The sequence below is a fragment of the Typopeltis vanoorti genome, chromosome 19, assembly GCF_054136105.1.
Source record: "Typopeltis vanoorti isolate ZY-2024b chromosome 19, IOZ_Tvanoo_1.0, whole genome shotgun sequence".
Classification (NCBI taxonomy): Eukaryota; Metazoa; Arthropoda; class Arachnida; order Uropygi; family Thelyphonidae; genus Typopeltis; species Typopeltis vanoorti.
The window spans coordinates 77,149,673-77,171,605 of NC_143567.1; the positions used below are offsets into that span (position 1 = coordinate 77,149,673).

Sequence of the window (21,933 nt, forward strand, 5' to 3'; positions counted from 1 at the left end):
TATTCTTGCCAAAGTACTCCCATGACTTTCGTTTAGCATTCTTGCATTTGTCTCTGTATTCTCTAAGAGCACGAGCTGACTTATTTGCCAGGAACTTTTGATATGCTTCCTTCTTTTCCTTCATCGCCTCTAACTTTCTGTGTCCACTATGGAGTTCTGATTTTTCTATCCTTGCAGACAACTTCACCACATGCCTCTCTAGCTGAATCAATCAGGGCTTTGTAGAGCCTTCTGGGGGACCATAGGCACAAATAAGTCTCATTGTCCAGTTCCCCATTCTGATATTTGCCCAAATCACTCTACTTGACACTGCCTGCCATTCAAGAAGATGAGCATCGTATTTTGTGTTAAATACTATGGCTACTCCTTCTTTTCCTTGATTGTCATTTCCTGAATATAACATTTTGTATTTATTGCTCAAAAAGATCTCACCAGTTTTTATCTTTTTTGTTTCAGTCACCCCAATTATGTTGATTTGGTACTTATCTAATTCCTCCGCTAGCTTCATTTCTTTGGCATTCAGGCTTCTTATGTTGAACCGATCTTTAACTCTGGTGATGTTGAGTTGGGGTGTGTTTTCAGATTTGTTCCAGTAGCTGGCTCTTCGCTGTTCGCCCTGTTCCCTGACGAAAACAACGGAGGCCTTGTTTAACCGGGCGATGTCCCCAGCCGGCATGAAAATTTGTCATGTTGTACCATCATTCTATATTTTGGTTTAACCAATAAGAATACAATTTGATCGGGTAAATCCCAAATTGCCAGCCCATTCTCGTTCGTTCAGTATCCAACTAGATACCCAACAGGGTGCACCACGAGAAGGTGAGGATTGAACATTAGATCAGAAGTCCTGGTCGGTACTCCTCATTCTTTTAAAGGCTATGTGGAGATCTCCTCTCAGTTATACAGCTTTAACCCTTTGTATGGACATAATAGTGTGCAAGATGTTTGTTTTGTAAGTGTTATATCCAAATCAGATTACAACCAAAACGTATGTTCTAAAGAGAAAAAGACCCACACACTTAATACGATACATAAAGAAACATTATAAAAAGATTTATTTTTTCTTCTCTTCAAGATCACAGGATTTGATGAGAATACACAAAGGGAGTTAACTTCAAAGTACAGTTTCTTCCTCTCTTGGCAGTAGCCACTGAAATCTAATTAACTCATCTGCTTTTATTTGAAAACAAAAAATAATTTGAATGCAACCTTTCTTGAATAAAATAATGTTTCTTTTTCATGTCTTCTCTAACAGTTTGTATTTTTAATAAAGATAATTTTAAAGTTCCTATCTTTCTTCTAGAAACTTCCTTATCCTCAAACAAAAAAAAGTTCAAACTTAATTCAGCTAAGCATTGTGAACTCATTTGAGTTCACAATGTTTAGCTAAATTAAGTTTGCTGCTCTAACATATCCAAAAGGAACCATCCATCCACTCCAACTTAGCTTCATTTAAAAGAAATTCATTTGTTAATTTTGGAATAACTGTTTTCTCTCATAATGCTCTTTTCCACTTTTTTTGGCTTAAGAAACATCCTTTCGTTTTAAACCATTTCTCCCCAACTTTCAGAATATATATTGTGTTTTGATCAACAAAAGAACTATTCTATTTTTCACTCGCTATATTCAATTCCTATTTGGAAATACAAACTTTGCATAAGCATGCAACTGGCTGATATAGTAAGTAAAATGGCAGCGATACATATGCTCTATAATAGCATGAACACTTTAATATTTTCTTCTCTCAAGTTTAAGTTACAGAAATAAAAACTTAATTTGAAGTGAGACCTTTTACTAATAAATATTGTAATTAAACAGTTTAGAACAGGCCATTGTAAACATTAGTAAAGAAATTTCCAATTACAAAAACAATGCATTTTTTCTATACATTTATATATATAAAATCAGCCATCGCTTAAAAAAAAAAAAAGAAAAAAAAGTAAGATAATCTGACAGCAGATATCCTACATATCCTGATGTTAACCTACAGAATTAGTCTTTTGGACCCGTAATGGCCTCTACATATACTGCAATTTTTCTGTTTAATCCACTGCATGGAGATACTTGAATCACCAGATTTTTTTATACTGATAATCGTTTATGTATTCCTATGTTCTTCAAGACAGATGTTAATAGATCCCTGAATCTAGTTGTATTATATCTGAATTATATATTTATAATACTATTATTTGTTAACTGCAGACAAACTATTATACTAATGACAATTTGCTACAAGCAAGTAATGAAGCTGGAGATTTAGGAAAGTTAAGACTTACAGAGCACATTGATGTGATGGCATTGACCACCTATTAGTGGCTAAAGAATTAATGAGCTCCTGGACAACAATAGAAGAGAGAGAGAGATGGCTATCAGCCATAACTTGACTTTTCTAAATCTAGTCAGGAACGTGAAGTGTCAAAGGAGGCTTCAAAGTGGCTTTCAACATTGGACATTGAACTATAGCTGAACTCTACCATAAACACACATACTGACCACCTTTGAAAACAACTGCAATGCTGAAAAAAACACTAACTTGGAGGAATAAGAAGTTTCTCTAGCTGTGCGATGCTTTGTAAGCACACAGACTATAGTCCTTGGATATTACTTCATGAGACTATGCCAGCCTTCCTGGTAGAGTGGTTAACATATCCACTGCCCAACCAACAGTCTGCAGATTCTGCTGAATATGGATGGTTATGAATATCTTTAAATGGAAGATGAATTTCATCCCATAGTGTAAGACTTCTTGCCTCACTTATTGGAAGCAAAGTGACCTAATAAAAGTTCCATGCTTGATTTCTAGAGCAGAGTTGCTAAATTTTGTTAATATATAACAAAAAATATAAAAATAAATAACTAAAAAAGTTAGAAATACACACACACACATGCATAAAATGGTCACTTTGGTTTAATGGAGAAAATTGAAAAGATTCAGCAGAAAGGAATAACTAAATACCTGGTTATGGAACTGCACATATGTTGGTAAGTGGATGTTACATTACAGAGAGAAGTGAGATTTTACTGCTCATGACAGTAAGGGGAGAACTTAGGTTTATCTCCTGAAGAGTATGGGTGGTTAAGAAGAATGCCAGGTCCTGGTTCTTATTGCACTATGTGTTGCGTGTGTGTGGAACAGACTACCAGTGGCTGTTGTGAGTATACTCTCAGTAAATGTTCTTAAAGAGATGACAGGTATTTTAGTCAATGTGACCCGGAAGAAGCCATCCACAGATGGGTCCAATTCCGTAGAGGAGGCTGCACAACAATAATATACTATATGCATGATACTAAGGCGACAAATGTGAAGCCAACTCTATACAAGCAGCCTAATCATGAAGATACTTTATGCACAAACTACTATGCTTGATTATGTTTAGATATAGAATTAAAACAAGAATATAATTTCTTGTCTATTATAATAAACACACTCATGCAATGTTATATGCTTGCTATTGTGAACTATTACATAAGTGCAAAGAACATGTATCTTACCTTCAGAGGCACCTGTGTTGCTTTCTTCTGTGCTTTAATGGCTCTCTGCTTCTCCTTAGCAGCTCTGAAATACATGCACTGATTTTAATACCTAGTTTTAGCATTGCTTACAAAAAAGTATTATTAGTCACTGGCACATGTAGCTCTAAAACATTACTTATTTTGTTTCGCTTAATTCAAAAAAAAATTTTTTTTTGTAGTATAAGTTGGCTTCAAACACAGAACATGAAAGTAGTAACAGTAAGCATCTTACTCGCTCAATTATCAAAAAACCCAGAATGTTAGAAACACTGTCACATTTGTCTATTCGCATAAACAAAATTATATAAAGCAACTGGCATATATATAATATTAGTATATGGTTACAATGAATAAGTCCTTCCTTCTTGCATGTAACAGGTCAGCCACGACTAACACAATTACTAAACAATGTCTTCAACTGTCTAACTATACCACTTATGTAAGTTTATTACTGCACACTTAAACAATTACAAAACAGCACTCTTACAGTGTTTCTATCAAATGAAAACATCTTTTTCATATACTACGCACTTCACAAATTTTAATTTCACAATCACAAACTAGATGTTTGTAAAACTTGTACCAACTTTGGAAATCTAAAAACACATCTACCAAGCAGTTTTAGTCCTCCTTCACCTGCTCTCCATACAGTGGAGATCTGAAATGGCATAAAAATGTTTAATTTCTGGAGCAGTTTATCTTACTGTATTATCTACCACCTCAGTACTAACACGTTTACTATAACTTTTCACTGGTTAAGGATAGTATCCTACAATGTCTTGAGCTGTTATGATCCTAAATTCTAAACATTGTGTTTTTAGAAGACACTACAATATCCTGAGTCACATGTTTGACTTATATGATTTCACATCAATGTTATTTTGTGATATTTTAGGAATTTTAGTTTTGATTGGCGCGCACACACACACATACTGAAGCTTGTTATAAATTTTAATTTACCTGTTTTGTAGTTAGTAGCTCCCTCCCAAGTCAGTGAACCATGGAATATAAATTTTAATAAAACTTAAAAGAAGGGTTTGCTACTGTGAGAAGACATGGAGCAGGGATAAAAATAAAATAAAAGATATAAAATTCATACCAGAGGCAGTGCTGGAAAAAAAAAAAAAAAAAAAAAAAAAAAAAAAAAAAAAAACCGGCTTCAGTTTGTTATTCAATGGCAGTTATGGAAAAAATAGAAAGGATGCTAGATTGATGAAATGAGCATCAGGATAAAGAAACATTCCTTTCTACTCAACTGATTCAAGATTTTTGCCTGAAACATTTATGTCACTTTAAAAGCGATGATCTCAAGGAATATTAACACTAGTCTCTGATAGTTCCAGAATCTCAAAGACATAGTCCACAATTTTTCATCAAAAGTTCACAAGCATATATTCAACTAAATGGAACAGGTCTATTTTGGAAATGCATTCCAGCCAAATATACAAAGTGAAAAAGTTTCAAGGTTGGTAAAGGATGCAACATGCATAAGCATCCTTTAGGAAGAAATTCAGATGGAGAAACAATGCTTACATGGCAGGCAAACATTACACTTTCATTAATAAAAGTGTTCTAAAGTCTTAATGTGGAACATGTAGTGAAGATGAATCAGTTGCCTGTTGTCAGTTTAATTTACTGTTTCTTTCTTGCTTACTATTTTTACTTCTTTCTGCTATTAAATTTTCATAATTTCACATCATGCTAAATTATAATATGAATCAACATAAACCCCAACTCAACATCTAGAAGAACTGAAGATGAGAAAAAACATCAATACAAGTAATATTAATGGAAAGATCCTGCAGATGAACTGAAAATGTACCAAATGGACATACTTAGGGTTACTGAGACAGAAGACAAAACCAAAAGATCATACTTCTTTTATTCAGGCAATAACGATCAAGGAAAAGGAGGTAGTAGCAATAGCATTCAACACCAATCATGGAGATAAACTTCTTGATTGGAAAACAATTTCAAGTTATGAAGGCAAACTTCAAAATGGAAAAACAGACAATGAAATTCATTTTTGACAGCGAAGCAGTCACAACAGAGAATCCTTAAGGAGCTGGGCGCCTTCATTCAGGTGGGTCAGTATTTAACAGCAATGCAGCAGATTATGCTGCATGGTGAGAATGCTGTGCATGTGTGCTAGCCAACATCTATGAATTTATATGGCTCTCAAATGAAGCACATTTCCAATTAGGTGGTCATGTAAACAGACTTAACCTATAGGTTTCTTGAGTTTCTTAAATTTGTCCAAGAGAAACCTCTTCAGTGAGAAGGTCACTGCATTGTGTGCAGTGTCTGGCCATGGCATAATTGGGCCCCTACCTCATCGAAGAGGGTGGTGTAACTGTGATCTTCAATAGCAAACATTACATCAACTGGTTCTGTTCACCTAGGATTTGCACACCTTGAAGGAATGGGTATTTGACCATGACCTGCCTTCAAACCTTGAGGAACTAAGGGATAAAATCACATGATGTCCCAACCCTTGCTCTCAAACCTTACAATGCACTACGAAATGGGTAGTCCCCGCCTTGTCTTGAAAGACAAGGTGCCTATTTTGAGCATGTAGTCTACCATCACTAATGCTTTATTTGACCAAGATTCCACAAACAGTTGTGGGTGTACATATCATGCATAAACATATATTTCTTTATTAATAAACCTGTTTACTCCATAACATATATCATTGTAGTTATTCAGTACTTTTTTTTTTATATCATACTGTACTTCAGCTCATCAATGAAAAGTTATAAATCATAATCTTTATTAGAATTGCTCTCAAAGCTTTGTAAATTGCAACTATGATTTCTTTTATCATGATGCTTATGATTATACTTTTGACCCCAATTAAATTACCATGCTTTTTAGGTTCTTCAAATGAATTAAACTTTTGTTATTTAAAAGGAAGTAGAGTTATTATGTACATTAGAAGTAGTAGCCTTCTCAGGGTTAATTGTATTTTCCATCGAATCTTCAGTTGTGGCAACTCTAGACAAACAGTCTGCTACAACAAATAAATTAAAGATACCAAGAAATTATATACTTGGTTTAATCCTTTATCCAAGTGTAAGCAAATAAAGTTTGCGTCTAAAGTATTTTCAGGATGGGAGCAACTCACGGTAAAGGTGATATGACTTACATCTCCTTGCAGACATGTATAATACTATGCATTGTGGGAAGGGTCACCACCCAGACTGGTTTCAATCTTTATTGAGGTCTCTTCAAGTGGGAGCCATACCCAGAGGTGATACCAAGGTTGAAATGCAGAAGTCATATTTTCTTATACCAGTTGTCAAAAGATGTCACACCTTATTATTAAATTACTCTGGATTAGAGAAAACACTTGGATAAAGCGTTAAATCAAATATATAATTTCTTGGTATCTTTAATTTATAGTATAACCAAGTGAAAAAACTTCCAACAACTTTTCTCTAATCCAGAGTAATTTAATAATAAATTGGGACAGCTTTTGGCAACTGGTATAGGAAAATATGACTTCTGCATTACTTCAACCTCAGTATCAGCTCTGGGGTCTGGCTCCCACTGGAGAGACCTCAATAAAGGGTGAAACTGGCCTGGGTAGTGACCCCTTCCATAATGCATAGCATTATACATATCTGCAAGGAGATGTGCTTTGCACTATGGGATACTAAGACAAATGGAGCAAAGTCAGTCCACCTTTGCCGCAGTCCTGATACTTCAGGTGCAAATTGCTTTACACTTGGATAAAGGATTTCTCGGTATCTTTAATTTATAGTATAACTAAGTGAAAAAACAGTCTGCTACAACATTTTTAGATCCAAACACATAAGAAATTTTTAAATTAAATTCTTGTACTTCCAATACCCATTTGATAATCCTTTGATTCTTAAAATTGTTCAGAAAAGATAATGGCTTGTGATCAGATCTGACTTGAATATCCTACCACCTATAAATATTTCATCTTCCTTAAGGAATAAATTACTGCTGAGATCTCCATTTCTATAATAGAAAAATCCTTTTCTGCAGCATTAAGCTTCCTACTAAGTGATAAAATAAGCTAGTGGCTTTAAATTCCCTTTATCCATCTGCTCTGTAATAGCTGCAATACAGTCTTGTGATGCTTTTGCAAAAATATAAAGTATTTCCAAACTCTTGGTGCATCAGTACAGGAGGTTTAGTCAATACTGCTTTGAGAGCAAATGCCCTTTATTCTTTGGCAGTCCAACTGAACCTAACTCCTCTCTGTAAGGTTAGTGAGAATGTTCAAATAAAGAGAACAATGAGAAATAAACTTTTGATAAAAGTTAAACAAATGAGGTGCTTTGAGGGAATGTTACAGTTTTAGGATCAGGGAAAGCAGAGATAGTTTTTAGATTATCTGGGTCAGGTTTTATTCCTTCAAATGAAATGAGATGAGATGACCTAGATATAAAATCTCACTCAAGATAAATTCACATTCACACTTTTTCATGACTCTCTTCAAAACTTTGAGGTGTCTGAAAACTTTGTGTAGAATTTCTTGCACCTCAGGGATCCTAGTGAGCTGGAACTTTCCCCATTGGGTAGAAAAAGCAAGGCATTGTTGATCTTCCTCTTTTAAATGTATTTCATAGAAGCACTATTAAGACTAAGTTCTGAAAAGATTTTGGCACCACCTAATTGAGCCAAGAGTTTCCTATGCTCTTCACTACCCTCTGCATAACATAGGAAACTCTTGGCTCAATTAGGTGGTGCCAAAATCTTTTCAGAACTTAGTCTTAATAGTGCTTCTATGAAATACATTTAAAAGAGGAAGATCAACAATGCCTTGCTTTTTCTACCCAATGGGGAAAGTTCCAGCTCACTAGGATCCCTGAGGTGCAAGAAATTCTACACAAAGTCTTATTTCCTTAAGGTCAAGAGCATATCTAAGATCACGGTTTTATAATTCCTACATCCAGATATTGTAACAACTTTTTCAGTCTGAATACATATTTAAGAGGCGTTTGATACTGCTTAACATACTCATTTTTCAGACTTAACTGTGATCAAATGCTCTACAGTCTGAGAAAGTCCTAGTATTCCTTCTGAAAAACAATCACCAGACTTCTTTTTCAAAGTATTCATGCATTTCATTACTTTCATCTTATTCTCTAATGTTTCTCCATTAAGAATTTTGTGTAACAAATACTCAAATAGAATAGAATTCTCACTTAAATTCTGAAGATTCCTTATTTCTACTTCAAAAGAGCAAATCACTGGAATAGGGAAAATGGATCAGGAACTCTAGAAAGTACAGCAATACCCCAACTTACGTGAATCTGGAGTTATGCGGTTTCTTACATGTACATATTCCCGACCCGCTTCACCACTAGTCATATCTTTCCTACGCCAGCCGCATTCGCCAGTGTCACACATGCTGTGAACAAGTACTGATGTGTTTCGCACGGTCACCATTCATATATGATTTTTATAGTCTACAAACCTTGCGATTGTTTAATGTTATGTTCTTGATAAAAATTTTATCACATAAAAAATAATAATGTCATCCAAAAGAAGCAGGTCCGATTCTTCTACAGCTAGCAAGAAAAGAAAAACATTGACTTTGGAAACAAAACTCAACATTATTAAGGATTTTGAAGGTGGAATGAAAATCTGTGAGCTAGCAAAGAATTTCGATCTACAGGAATCCACAGTAATAACAATCATAAAAGATAAAGAAAAAATTCTCGCTGCTGTGAAAAATGCCCAATTATTGAATTCAAGCATAATTTGTAAACGTCATGGGATTATTGGCGAGACGGAAATGATGCTCAAATTATGGTGTGATAATCAAGCGAGAGTAAAAAATTGTCCAGTTGATCAAACGACAACATGTAGCCAAGCCAAGCTGATTTTTGGGAGGTTAAAAGTAGAAACTGGAGAAGCTGCCAAAGAAGAAAATTTCGTGGCCAGTAATGGTTGGTTCAACCAATTTAAAAATAGCTGTAACTGGCGCAGCATCACAGAAAGTGGAGAGGTGGCAAGCGCTGATAAAGAGGCTACGCCTTCGTTTCCGGAGACACTTAAGGCTATCACTGAGGAAGGTAGCTATAACAGTTAAACCATATTTAATGTAGACAAGACCTGCTTGTTCTGGAAAAATATGCCTAAGAGAACTTTCATCATATGTGAAGAAAAAACGTTTCCTGGCTTTAAGGCTTCCAAAGACCGGTTGACAGTAATGCAGCTGGTGATTGCAAGCTAAAACCTCTCTTAATTTATTGCTTTGAAAATCCAAGAGCTCTAAAAAAAAATCTAAAGATGGCTTGCCAGTGATTTGGAAGTCAAATTCTAAAGCTTGGGTGACATCTATTTTTGAAGACTGGTTTGGTCATCACTTCATACCTGAAGTTGAACGTTATTGCCAGTTTAAAAAAAAATTCCGTTTCAAGTTATGCTCATTATTGATAATGTACCTGGTCACTCTCATGCAACTTTAATTGATTTTGATCCACGTGTAAAAGTAGTTTTCTTGCCTCCAAATACAACCAGCTTACTTCAACCGATGGACCAAGGAGTTATCAAAACGTTCAAAGCGTACTACACATGGCGTTCGTTTGCAAATCTGAATGAAGCTATGAGGCAAAATGAGCAACTGTCTGTTAAAGAGGTTTGGAAATAGTTTAATGTTTTAGATGCTGTAAGGATTATCGGAGATTCTTGGGATGAAATTTCCCAAAAAATCTTGACTAGTGTCTGGAAAAAACTTTGTCCATCCTTTTTTAAATGTGAAACGGAAATGTTGCCAGAAACCGATCAAGCTGCTGAGGCAATAGAAGAAGTTGTCAACCTTGCCAGGCAATTAGATTTAGAAGTTAACATTGAAGATGTCAGCGAGCTGTTAGACTCACATAACAAGGAGCTTACAATCGGCAAGCTCATAGAGATGCATGAGCAAAGCGCTACTGAAGAGACCGAAACCTCAGACCCAGTTCTATCAGAAAAGCACATGACAATTGCAAAATTAACAGAAGGTCTCAGCTTGATTAAGAAAGGTTTACAGATTTTGGAGGACATGGATTCTAACGAGGAACGAATTGTAGCCGCAAGGCAAGGAATAAAAAAATCATTGGCTTGCTATGAAGAAATTTTGGTTGACAAGAAAAAGACATTATGCTGTCAGATGAATCTATTAGATTTTATGAAACCATCAACACCGAAATAACTTTCTTTTTTTTTTTATGTACAATAAACTACAATAATGATTATACAGTATTTCTTTCTTAAAAAATATAGGTGTTTTTGTAAACCTTTGGTCCCAATTAACTAATATTTTGTATATTTGTATATATAAATCATGCAAAATTATACCCCAAGTTACGCGAATTCGACTTACGCGCTTTTTGTTGGTCCCACCTACCGCGTAACTTCGGAGTTTTACTGTATAGCAGAATATGAGGGCATTTGATATTCTATCCCTAACAAAGCCGCAGTACCCGATTCATAGTTGCATCCATAAGAATTCTTCTCCAAGCAAAATAATAAAACTATTACTGGATATGGAAGGAGAAACTAACATCCCATGAGACACCTTTATATTAAAATCTATAGTAAAAGGCAATTTCTGGTTTAATCTCCAGACTAAAAAATCCCTTTTAACCTTGTATTCAGCATATTAACCTCATGACAGATATCCTTAAGTAAGGAAAATAATTCCAATGTCACTACTGAAGTAAAAGCACCTGTATAAAACAATATTTTAAGGAATACTTGCAACAAAAACCTTTTACCATATTTGAGTTCGGTTTCTGCAAAAGTTAAAATTTTTGAAGTCAGAAAGCTTTGAGATTGATTAGAACAAAACTTCTGGAGAACAAGGCTTTTACTTAGTCTATTTTTTGCATTATATTTAAAGAGAGATGAGAAGGATTGTGAAGAAGTGATTTTTGATTGTTTGGATTAGTTGGACAGATTCACAAGACAATTCTTCATGTCCAAACCAATGCATCCATAACATCTGATCAGTCTCATTTTCCAGAAACTCTTTTACTGCCTATGAGAGATCAGCTTTTAATTATGAAACCATCTTAAAAATCTTTCCTTGTGTTACAGTAAACATTTTAACTTTAAATCCATCTCTTTAGTTAATTCAGTCCTCATTCTGTGTACTTCCTTTGTTTCGAGAGATTAACAGGAAATTAAGAATTTGACTGCTCTACAAACTTCCCATTAAGCTTCCCTGCTTTAAGGATGGAAGCTTAATGGGAAACCCCAATGCTTCTGTAACATTAATAACACCTTTGTATACAGTCCTTTACAAATCAGGCTTAATATCACTGCAAAATTGAAATTTCTTTTCAGTATTCTGCATCATTCTTCTGCATATCACTGCTCAATTTCTTTTCAGTAGTCTGCATCATTCTTCAATTCTAAAAGTATGAATGAAATTAATCAAGTTATCATCAAATTCTGATACTGTTTCATTCTCACTTTACATACTTTCCAGAGATTTGGTTCACACTCAAGCTTTTTAGAATATTCTGCAACTAAAATTTTCTAGGAGTCCAAGCCTTCTGGAAGTGTGAAGAAAAGTATTTGCTTTTCCATGAAACTTACTTCGATTTTATAAAATCAACTGTTCACCTGCCCATTTTCCAGTCTCTGTTATCTTTTCTGAGGCTGGAAAAAAATATTCAATACCTCCCATTATATTCTCACTGAAATTCTGCAGAGTATTTCAAAAAAATAAAGGCTCTTAACTTTTCTTACTCAATTTCTTATGAAAAATTAAAATTAAATTATAATCTATCCTGTCAGTGGCTGCACCATTTGCATCCAGCCACTGGTTGTCATTATATGCCAGTGTAGAATGCCCTAAGTGGTTTATTAACTTTTTAGTTAATATCACAGGTTTGGATCCAGGATATCATTATTATAAGTTAACCAAAGAGAGTGAATGAGAGACAAAGAAAATACAAAAAGAATATATTTACAAACAATTAATATTATTTTAAATTTATGGTATTGCATTAATAGTGTGTGTAAAATGTGTTGCAAGCACTATATACAAATTTGTATTATAAATAAAAACTTATCTTCTAAAGAGAAATGGGCCCACAAACTTTACAGTTAAAGAACATAAACACCACACAAGATTTCTTGTCTTCTCTTCAAGATCACAGGATCTGATGAGAATACACAAACTTCAAAATGTATATGGCACAATTTCTTCTGCTCTTAACAGTAGCCATAGAAATCTAATTAGCTTACCCATTTTAATTTGAAAGCAAAAGTAATTTGTGCACAACTTTTCTTAAGAAAGAACATAATTCTTCGCTCGTATCTTCTTGACAATATAAGTTCCTTTTCGATTTGCTTGAAATAAAGAGATAATTAATCTTATTTAAAACAGATGGGAACTATGAGAGCTTTACTCTAATCATTTGGAATTCAACCTTCTGACTAGGCCATCTGAATTATGCAGTGTACCCAATGTAGAAAATTTTCTTTATAAGCTTTGTCCTTTTCTCCAAATTTTCCCAAGATGTTCCTGTATACCTGCTGGAATTCATTTCCAACTCTGCTGTTTAGATCTACAAGGACCATTTATTCCATTTTCTTTATGTCAGCTGTCTACTCAACCTGTCTGAAAAAATTCCTCCACTTCATCCTTGGGAGAACCTTCTGTAGGACCATATGTTCAAATAAGATTCAATGTCCATTTCCCCATTTTGAAGTTAGCCCATATATGTCTACTTGAAACTGCCTTCCAATCAAGAAGTTCCTTCCTTCCAATCTTCATGCTTGATGTTGAATGCTATTGCTACTCCTTCCTTTCCCTGTTCATTATTGTCGAATAACATCCTATACTTATTATTTAGTAAGATCTCACTCGTTTATGTCATCATGTTTCAGTAATGCCAATTATGTCCACATGATACTTTCCCAATTCACCTGCAAGTTCAATTACCTTTCCATTAGTACCTCAATACATTGATGGTTTGTATCATCAATTCTTCTGATGTTGGGTTTATTTTTCTTCTTCACCTAAGTCCCAATTGCCAGCCCTTTCTCGTTTCTTCAGTTCTCAGTGGATACCTTTTTGCTTCATTACTAGCCATTCTATAAATGAAAGAGATATCATATAAAATATGCAGAATACAACCTTAATGTCTCCTTTAAACCTCCTGTAAAATTAAAGAACTTATTCAATTCCTCCAAGGATCTACCTCCTGCCCTGGCCCACCCTGGAACATACCATATTCAGTGCACCTGTAATTTGCCTTATATAGGTTTAACTGGATACATAATTCCCACCCAAAAAAAGGAACACGAATGACATATTAAATTTAATAACTATGGTAAGTCTGACCTTTCTGATCATGCCATGAATACTTAACATTTGACTGGAAAGGCACCTACTCACTACATCACACTAAAACATGGAGTGCATATTTAAAAAGGCCTGTGAAATTCTAATCAACCACCCTAATCTTATCAGTGATTGTCTAAAACTCACAAGAATATGGACAGTGATATTCTACCCCCACATAACTTTGTTCTAAGAGTTCATTATAAATTATAATCACAACTGCAGTAATCCAGATATTAGACTTAACATAACAAACACGTATGCTATATTATTAGACCACCACTATTGATGTATTAAAAGTATTAATATGAATTTGTTCTCTGACGATGTTATAAATAAGATATATCTTTGATGCAGGCTCCTCCCCACCACTAGAGGTCAGGCCAGCAGAATAACAGCTGATCAAATCATTCAATTTGGCATACTGTTCGAAATGTAATGTAGACTGTCTTTATATACACACACACACACACGCATAAAGGTCGAAATGTCAGGAATTCTTAACAGTTGTAGTGTCCATAATTTATTAATATGAATTTTCAATGGTTAATTTTACATTTTTAATTTTCAACAAGGTATCAAAACATTTTGTAAACTGAATAGCTATTATATTTCAAATTACTGAATATGTGACATCAGACAACCACAGTTTCACAAATCAGATTTCTCTTGGAGGCATTTGATTGTTGGTAGTTCTATTTATAATCTTAAGAGCCAATTAACACATTCATGCAATGCAAAGAGTCATGTACTAGTGTTAAATTTTCTGGTGATTAATTAATTATATTAAATCTCTTATTATATCTTATATAAACTACTGTATTATCTTTTTCAAAACTTATTCCTAATTTTAACACAAATCAATCTTTAACTTTATCTTTAATCTTAACAGTTGTATTTCCGAGTATATTATCCATTGCTTGATTTAATCTCTTAACTTTCATTAGTTCTCACTTATCTCAAGGCTGCAAATATTATTGTTTATCTTTAATTTTAACAGCCATATTTCCGAGTACATTATCCGTTGCTTGTTTTAATCTCTTAACCTTCATTCCTCTCACTCAACTTAATTCACTTTTATCTCATCATCATAAAATTCCTGACATGTATCCTCAAGGGGTGTACAGGATATGTTAGTATTACATGAAAAATTTACATCATTACTAACTTCCTATCTACAATTTTCCTCCAAGTCAGTCTGTAACTTGTCACGACTCCAACATCATCAGATCTTATATTTCTGTCATCTAAGGCACTCTGTACCATATCAATCCACCTATATCTTGGTCTTCCTCTGGGTCATTTCCCTGCCAACCTGACAGAGAACACTTATTTTGCCAATCTTTCCTCGCCCATTCTGTTTGACCATATCACCTGAGATTAGCTCTGCTAACACATTCCTGGATGCTGACAATGTCAAGTTCTTTCCTAATATCATCATTTTTAATATGATATTGCCATTGAAGCCATATCAATGGCAATAACATAAGTTAAAACTGATAAAGTTAAAGCAATGTCATAAGTTAAAACTGGTTTGAACACTGTCTTGTATACAGCTAATTTAATGTTCCAACAAATTTCTCTCTTATTCCATATGAATTTATTCAATTGACTGCCTACCATATCAGTTTTGTTGATTCTGTTGTCTATTTCCATACTTAATTTATCATCTTCACTAAAAATCGTGCCTAAGTAGCTGAAATGTTTTACTTGTTCCACAGTTCCAACAATTCTACCTATTTTCGTTGTCTTTGTCTTTTTAATGCTGATCTTCATACCATATCTATTACAACAGTTATTCAATTTAGTCAGGGAATCTTGCAAATGTGCAGCGGATTTATTCAGAAGTATAACATCGTCCGCATAAAGCTGACATTAACAAATCCAATTCTGATATCATGTTTAATACCACTTTCCTTTAACATTAAACCATCTTCCTGTACTTCAATTCTAACTGCTGACTTATAACTCAAAGACTAAGTATTGCTTGATACAATGCCCCATTGACACCATATAACTGTAGCGTGTTGAATAGCTTCTCTCTTGGCACCTTGTCATATGCCTTTTCCAAATTGACAAAACTTAAATACAGATCTTTGTTATACTCCCATGCTTTCTCAACTACTTGTCGTAAAGTGAAGATCTGATCCTGACAGCCTCTGTTTGGTCTGAATCCAGCTTGTTCTTCACCAAGCTTTTCTTCCACAATTCTTCTCAACCGTTTCTCAAGTATACTGGCATAAATCTTGCCAGGAACACTCAGTAGGGAAATACTCTGTAACTCTCACATTCAGTTTTATTTCCCTATTTATATATGGGTACTACGAGAGCAATACTCCAATCATCGGGGATTCTTCCCTCTGTCCAGGCTTTTTGAACTAAGCACTGCAGCCACTGTAAGATTTTTATACCAACATACTTCAGCATTTCTGGTTGAATATCATCTCTCCTGTGCCTTTACACATTTCAAGCCTTTGATGGCTTTTTCTACTTACCGTGCGGTTAGCCTAGGGGCTTTGCGCTTCGCAACCATATGCCTGGGGAAGGAGTGTCCCAGGTTCGATTCCCGTTGTAGACATGAGGAATTTGAGGATCTTCCTCAGGCATAGCCAAGTTAGCCGGTCTTGGGCGTGGTCAGTAGGGTTTTTTCCGCCAGTTTATCTGGCGTTTTTCATCCCGCAAGCAGGCAAACCGGCCTCGTGAACATACGCCTCTACAGTCAAAAAAAATATATCCCCCCCCCCCAGCGGCAGACCAGGCGACGGGTCGGTTGGGAGTAGTACTAACAAGAAGTCGTATCTAAGTAACACGCGGACCCTGCATAGGAAGCGGGAATAACGCGTAGAAGAAGATGGCTTTTTCTACTTCAAGTATGGATATGTATTCCTGCTTGGTCAGTGTTTTTTACCACTGTGCTATCACTGCTTGTTTCATTTAGCAATTTTTCGAAGTAATTACTCCATACTTCAAGAATATCTTTTTCTCCTGTTTTCATGTCACCTTTATCATCTCTAACTCCTTTTACAGCACTCTTTCCTCCATTCTAAGCTTCTTCAACATCCTCCAGAATATCTTACCACTTCTTGATATTTATTTTCTATGTTCTTGCCAAAGTCCTTCCATGACTTTTGTTTAGCTAGTTTTACTCAGTGTTTATAGCTATCTTACATTTGTCTCTGTATTCTCTAAGAGCTCAAGCGGATTTATTTGCCAGGAACTTTTGATATGCTTTCTTCTTTTCCTTTACTGCCTCTTTAACTTCCTGTGTCCCCCATGGAGGTCTGATTTTTCTGCCTCTCTGGCTGAATCAATCAGGATTTTCTTCAAGGCTTGCCACTGAATCCCCAAGGTTTGGTTCCTGTTCTCAAACTCTTTCATTTTTTCTTCAATAATCTTTGTGTATTTTAGTCTACAGTTCACATCTGAGAGCTGCTCAACTTTTATTCGCTTTAAAACTTTCATACATGTTATTCTTTTCAATATGAAATTCAATTTTATCTTGCTCAAGACTAGATAGTGATCACTTCCAATTTCAAATCCTCTGTACACTCTGGTGTCCTGCAACAGAGAGAAAACATCACTATTAACAATAATATAGTCAATGAGACTTTTCTTATTCCTTGCCTCTTCTCTCCATGTGAATTTGTGCACATTTTTATTGGAACATGGTGTTAATAATAACCAGTCCATGTCATGAGCAGAAATCCAAGAGGTATTTGCCAATATTATCAACTTTGCTCTTTTTTCCAAATTTTCCCAAAATATTTTTGTACGTCTGACAATAATTTTCTACTCTGCTATTTAGATCTCCAACAAGGACCAACTTTTCCCATTTCATTGTGTCAGTTGCTTTTTCTAAAGCATCAAAAAATTCCTCCACTGTAGAACCTTCTGTGGGACCATAGGACAAATAGGTCTCATTGTGCAGTTCTCCATTCTCATATTTGCCCACATCGCTCTACTTGAGACTGCCTGCCATTCAAGAAGATTAGCCTCGTATTTAGTGTTGAACACTATGGCTACTTCTTCTTTTCCTTGATTGTCATTGCCTGAATATAACATTTTGTATTTATTGCTCAGAAAGATCTCACCAGTTTTTGTCTTTTTTGTTTCAGTTACCCCTATTATGTCGATTTGGTACTTATCTAATTCCTCAGCTAGCTCCATTTATTTGCCATTCAGGCTTCTTATGTTGATAGTACCGATCTTTAACTCTGGTGATGTTGAGTTTGGGTGTGTTTTCAGATTTGTTTCAGTAGCTGACTTTTCGCTGTTCGCCCTGGTTCCTTGTGAAAAACAACGAGGGCCTTGTTTAACCAGGTGACGCCCCAGCCGGCATGAAATTTTTTCATGTTGCACCATCATTTTTGTATTTTGGTTTAAGCCAATAAGAATACAATTTGGTCGACTAAATCCCCAATTGCCAGCCCATCCTCGTTCGTTCAGTATCCAAGTAGATACCCAACGGGGTGCACCATGCGAAGGTGAGGATTGGGCATTAGGTCCTGGTCGGTTCTCCATGTTCCTTTAAAGGCTATGTGGAGGTCTCCTCTCAGTTTTATAGCTTTGACCCTTAAGTACCTTACTCAAGGCCGCAAATATTATTGTTCACGTGTGCAAAACCTTCAGATCCAAGAAATTGCCTCTGATTGGAGCTAATCTCTTTGTCTGAACAACTGGTGTTTTTCTAAATTGAAATTTTGGAAAATTATTTGATTTCTAGCTGCTTCACCAGAATTCATGGATAGGAGAAAATTATCCCTCTGAAGAAAAGCACTCAGTTAATTACAGAACTTTTCTCTCTTACCTATGATTAAATCTAGCAATGTAAAACTTCTATACTGCAGTCATGTCTATTCTAGGACACACAGATTCAAATTTAACGAGCAGTACATTGGTAACAGGAATCAGGCAAATTATTTAAACAAGAAAACAATTTATTCGTGTTCAAAGAAATGTACAAAAAGGTCAATACTAAAAACTCAAGTAAATCAGGTTCTATACTTCAATAGCAACTCATAAGTACAATTACAATATCACGTTAGAGGCTTAATGGATTTTTTACAACACTCAAAAGAATTAAAATAGAATTTAATACTTCCTATATTTCGTCCTAGTCACTAGGACATCTACAGGGATTACAAAGACAATTAATGTAACATGCACACAAAAATCTTACAATACTAAGCCCAACCACGTGGGTGACACTAAAGTCCTATTTGTGGTGGAACACAAGTCTTACATCTGTAAACACAACTATGGCCATTCAGGCTTGACTGACCATGTTTTGGACACCATCCACAGAGTATCATGAAAGAAAACATGGTCAGTCAAGCCTGAATGGCCATAGTTGTGTTTACAGATGTAAGACTTGTGTTCCTCCAGGCGGATGGATGCTGATCTACCTGTCTGTCCAAAGTACGCCAGCTTACAGGAACAGGGTACTTTGTAAAAAGCATGGTGGAAGAAAATCACTATGCTCCACCACAGCAAATTCAAGAAAGAAAGACTTTTCTTAGAAGCAGCAGCAGCTCTCAGAAACCAACCAAATCTTAATAAATACGGTTGCATTAAGCTTCCGAAGATTTGGAAAACACTCATCACCAGGTCCCACCTTACATTCCAGGCCATCTACTACTGCCCTTAGAGGGCGCTCCACCTAGATAGGACTTTAGCGTCACCCACATGGTTGGGCTTAGTATTGTAAGATTTTTGTGTGCATGTTACATTAATTGTCTTGGTAATCCCAGTAGGTGTCCTAGTGACTAGGACGAAATATAGGAAGTATTAAATTCTATTTTAATTCTTTTTGAGTGTTGTAAAAAATCCATTAAGCCTCCAACATGATGTCCTCACAGCACTTAAGCCTCTACACACACAAATTACAATTACAATAACTCCTCTTATGTAATCAATTCTTGTAAAACCACGTGTCTATGATATTACTTTTGTTAACATTTAGCCACACTTAGGGCAACTCATAAACAAATTGCAGGCTTAGCTAATATTAAGCACACAAAATATCACCTTAAATTCTGCTAAGTTTTCTTTCACATATAACTGGACAAGACAATTCAAAGATTAGCTAGATGCCTATAGTCCTTAAGTATCATTACAAACAAAAACCTTAAACAAATCACCATCACAATTCTGTCTCTAGCAAAACAATAGAAAGATCTTACTTTGAATCAGTTGTCTGGTTCTCTCTGATAGATTCTTGAAATCACTTTCTTCTATTACCTTCTGATCTTGGTAACACATATGGGTACCTTCTCTGGGATTTGTGAGATCTTCTCTTACTATCTGCAAACATCAGGAACTTGGTGGCATGAAAATCTGGTATCTAATAATTTTTGCTAAAAACTACTCAAATTAGTTGTCTCGCACTTTTGGCATCTATTAGCTGGAATGCAGGGCAGCTTTTCCAAACCTGAATCCAAAACAAAACTGAAAACAAACTTATTCTGCCACACACACACACACATCTAATCTGCCTTTCCTTCTGCCTGAAGACAATTGGCAAAGCTCCGTTGCGACTCTGTAGCCCGTGACTTTCGTTGCCGTAACTTACTTCGTAGCCTTCATCATCACCGTAATCCTCTCGCCGTAACTCTATGTGTCGCCACACCTTGTCTCCTTGACCTCATGATTCTCACTGAACCCTGTGTCGGCGTAGCAACCCCTTTTTACCTGGCTCGCTTGACCCTGGGTTCTGCTACGTTTTAATCCCTTGGGTGTTTCGTGGTTTTGAACCCACCACCTTTTCCAAACGTTGCATTAAGGTGGGAAATCCCTGTGCATATTTGACCATCATGATTGCAATTGTCCTAGGTCATGAGTTAATAAGATAATCCGTCTGGAAATATGTTTTGACACAAATTATTTTACATTTAACTTTCTTTGTTCTTTCACAATAACTTTTGGCAGTTACATTATTTAGTAATTTACAAAACTTTATTTCCACATTACTAAACATAACAAATTTTTCTATTTAATCACAAATATATTGACTGCAATTTCGTTTACCAATAAAATCAGTACATAAGGCATTTTTATATAAAAATCCTTCCATACACGATTTTACACTTGTTTTATAGTTGTACTTGTCCAAGTATACACACACACATACAAGACATTGCTCATGTTTTGTCAAGCAGTTACTGAAACCAAAGCTATGTAGAAGGGAAAACAATCCATTATTTTCAGGATCACATAATACAAGGTGGGACCAGAAAGTAATCAATCATTTTTAATAGTTCGTTTTTAGCCGATTGTTTTTTTTAAAAAAAAATAACATAAATTATTAAATTTGATTTTTATTTAAATATTAGAATTACTTTTTTATTTAAAAAATCATTTTTTTTTTAAATTTTAGATCATTTTTTTAATATGGCGGACTTTAAAGTTGAAAAGCAGCATTTACGTCATTGTATGGTGTTTTTGTTTCACCAAGGAAAGAATGCTACCGAGGTTACCAAAATCATTTGCTCAACTTATTGAAGATTAACAAATGTCAGCGATGGTTTAGGAGATTTGCAGAAAAAATTTTTTATCTCTCTGATTGTCCTCGATCTGGAAGACCTTTTACTCTAGATGACGATGCTCTTAAGACTCTTGCTGAATCGGATCCAAAACAAACCATACAAGAATTAGCAGAGAAACTTAATTCATAATGGTGAACTCTCCAAGAGCACTTATATAAGAATGGCAAGGTTCCTAAACAGGGTATGGGTACTGCATGAACTGTCAGACAACAATAAAGCACAGAGACGGACGAATTGCAATTCATTGTTGACCAGACAACAAAATGTCCCCTTTTTGGAATGAGTCGTAACTGGTGACAAAAAATGGGTGATATATAAGAAAATTAAATGCAAAAAAAAACAGTGGCTTTCTCCAAATCTAACTCCAATTCCAACACCTAAAGATGGACTTCATCCACAAAAGGTTCTGTTGTGCATTTGGTGGAATATTCATGGAATTATTCATTACGAACTCATGGAACAAGGTAAAACTATCACAGCAGCCATCTACTGTGAACAATTAGAGCGACTACATCAAGCATTGTTAATCAAACGTCCTGTGCTTGTCAATCG

At 35.3% G+C, this 21,933-nt stretch overlaps 1 protein-coding gene across 1 annotated transcript in view; it reads right to left on the minus strand.

The window, feature by feature from the left end:
• Positions 1–21,933, minus strand: part of LOC150096265 (large ribosomal subunit protein eL24-like) — a 61,716-nt gene that overhangs the window by 22,892 nt on the left and 16,891 nt on the right. Inside the window, exon 3 of the mRNA XM_090409016.1 lies at positions 3,493–3,556. Within this exon, the coding sequence (XP_090265142.1) occupies positions 3,493–3,556 (64 nt within the window). The remainder of the gene's footprint in view (positions 1–3,492; positions 3,557–21,933) is intronic.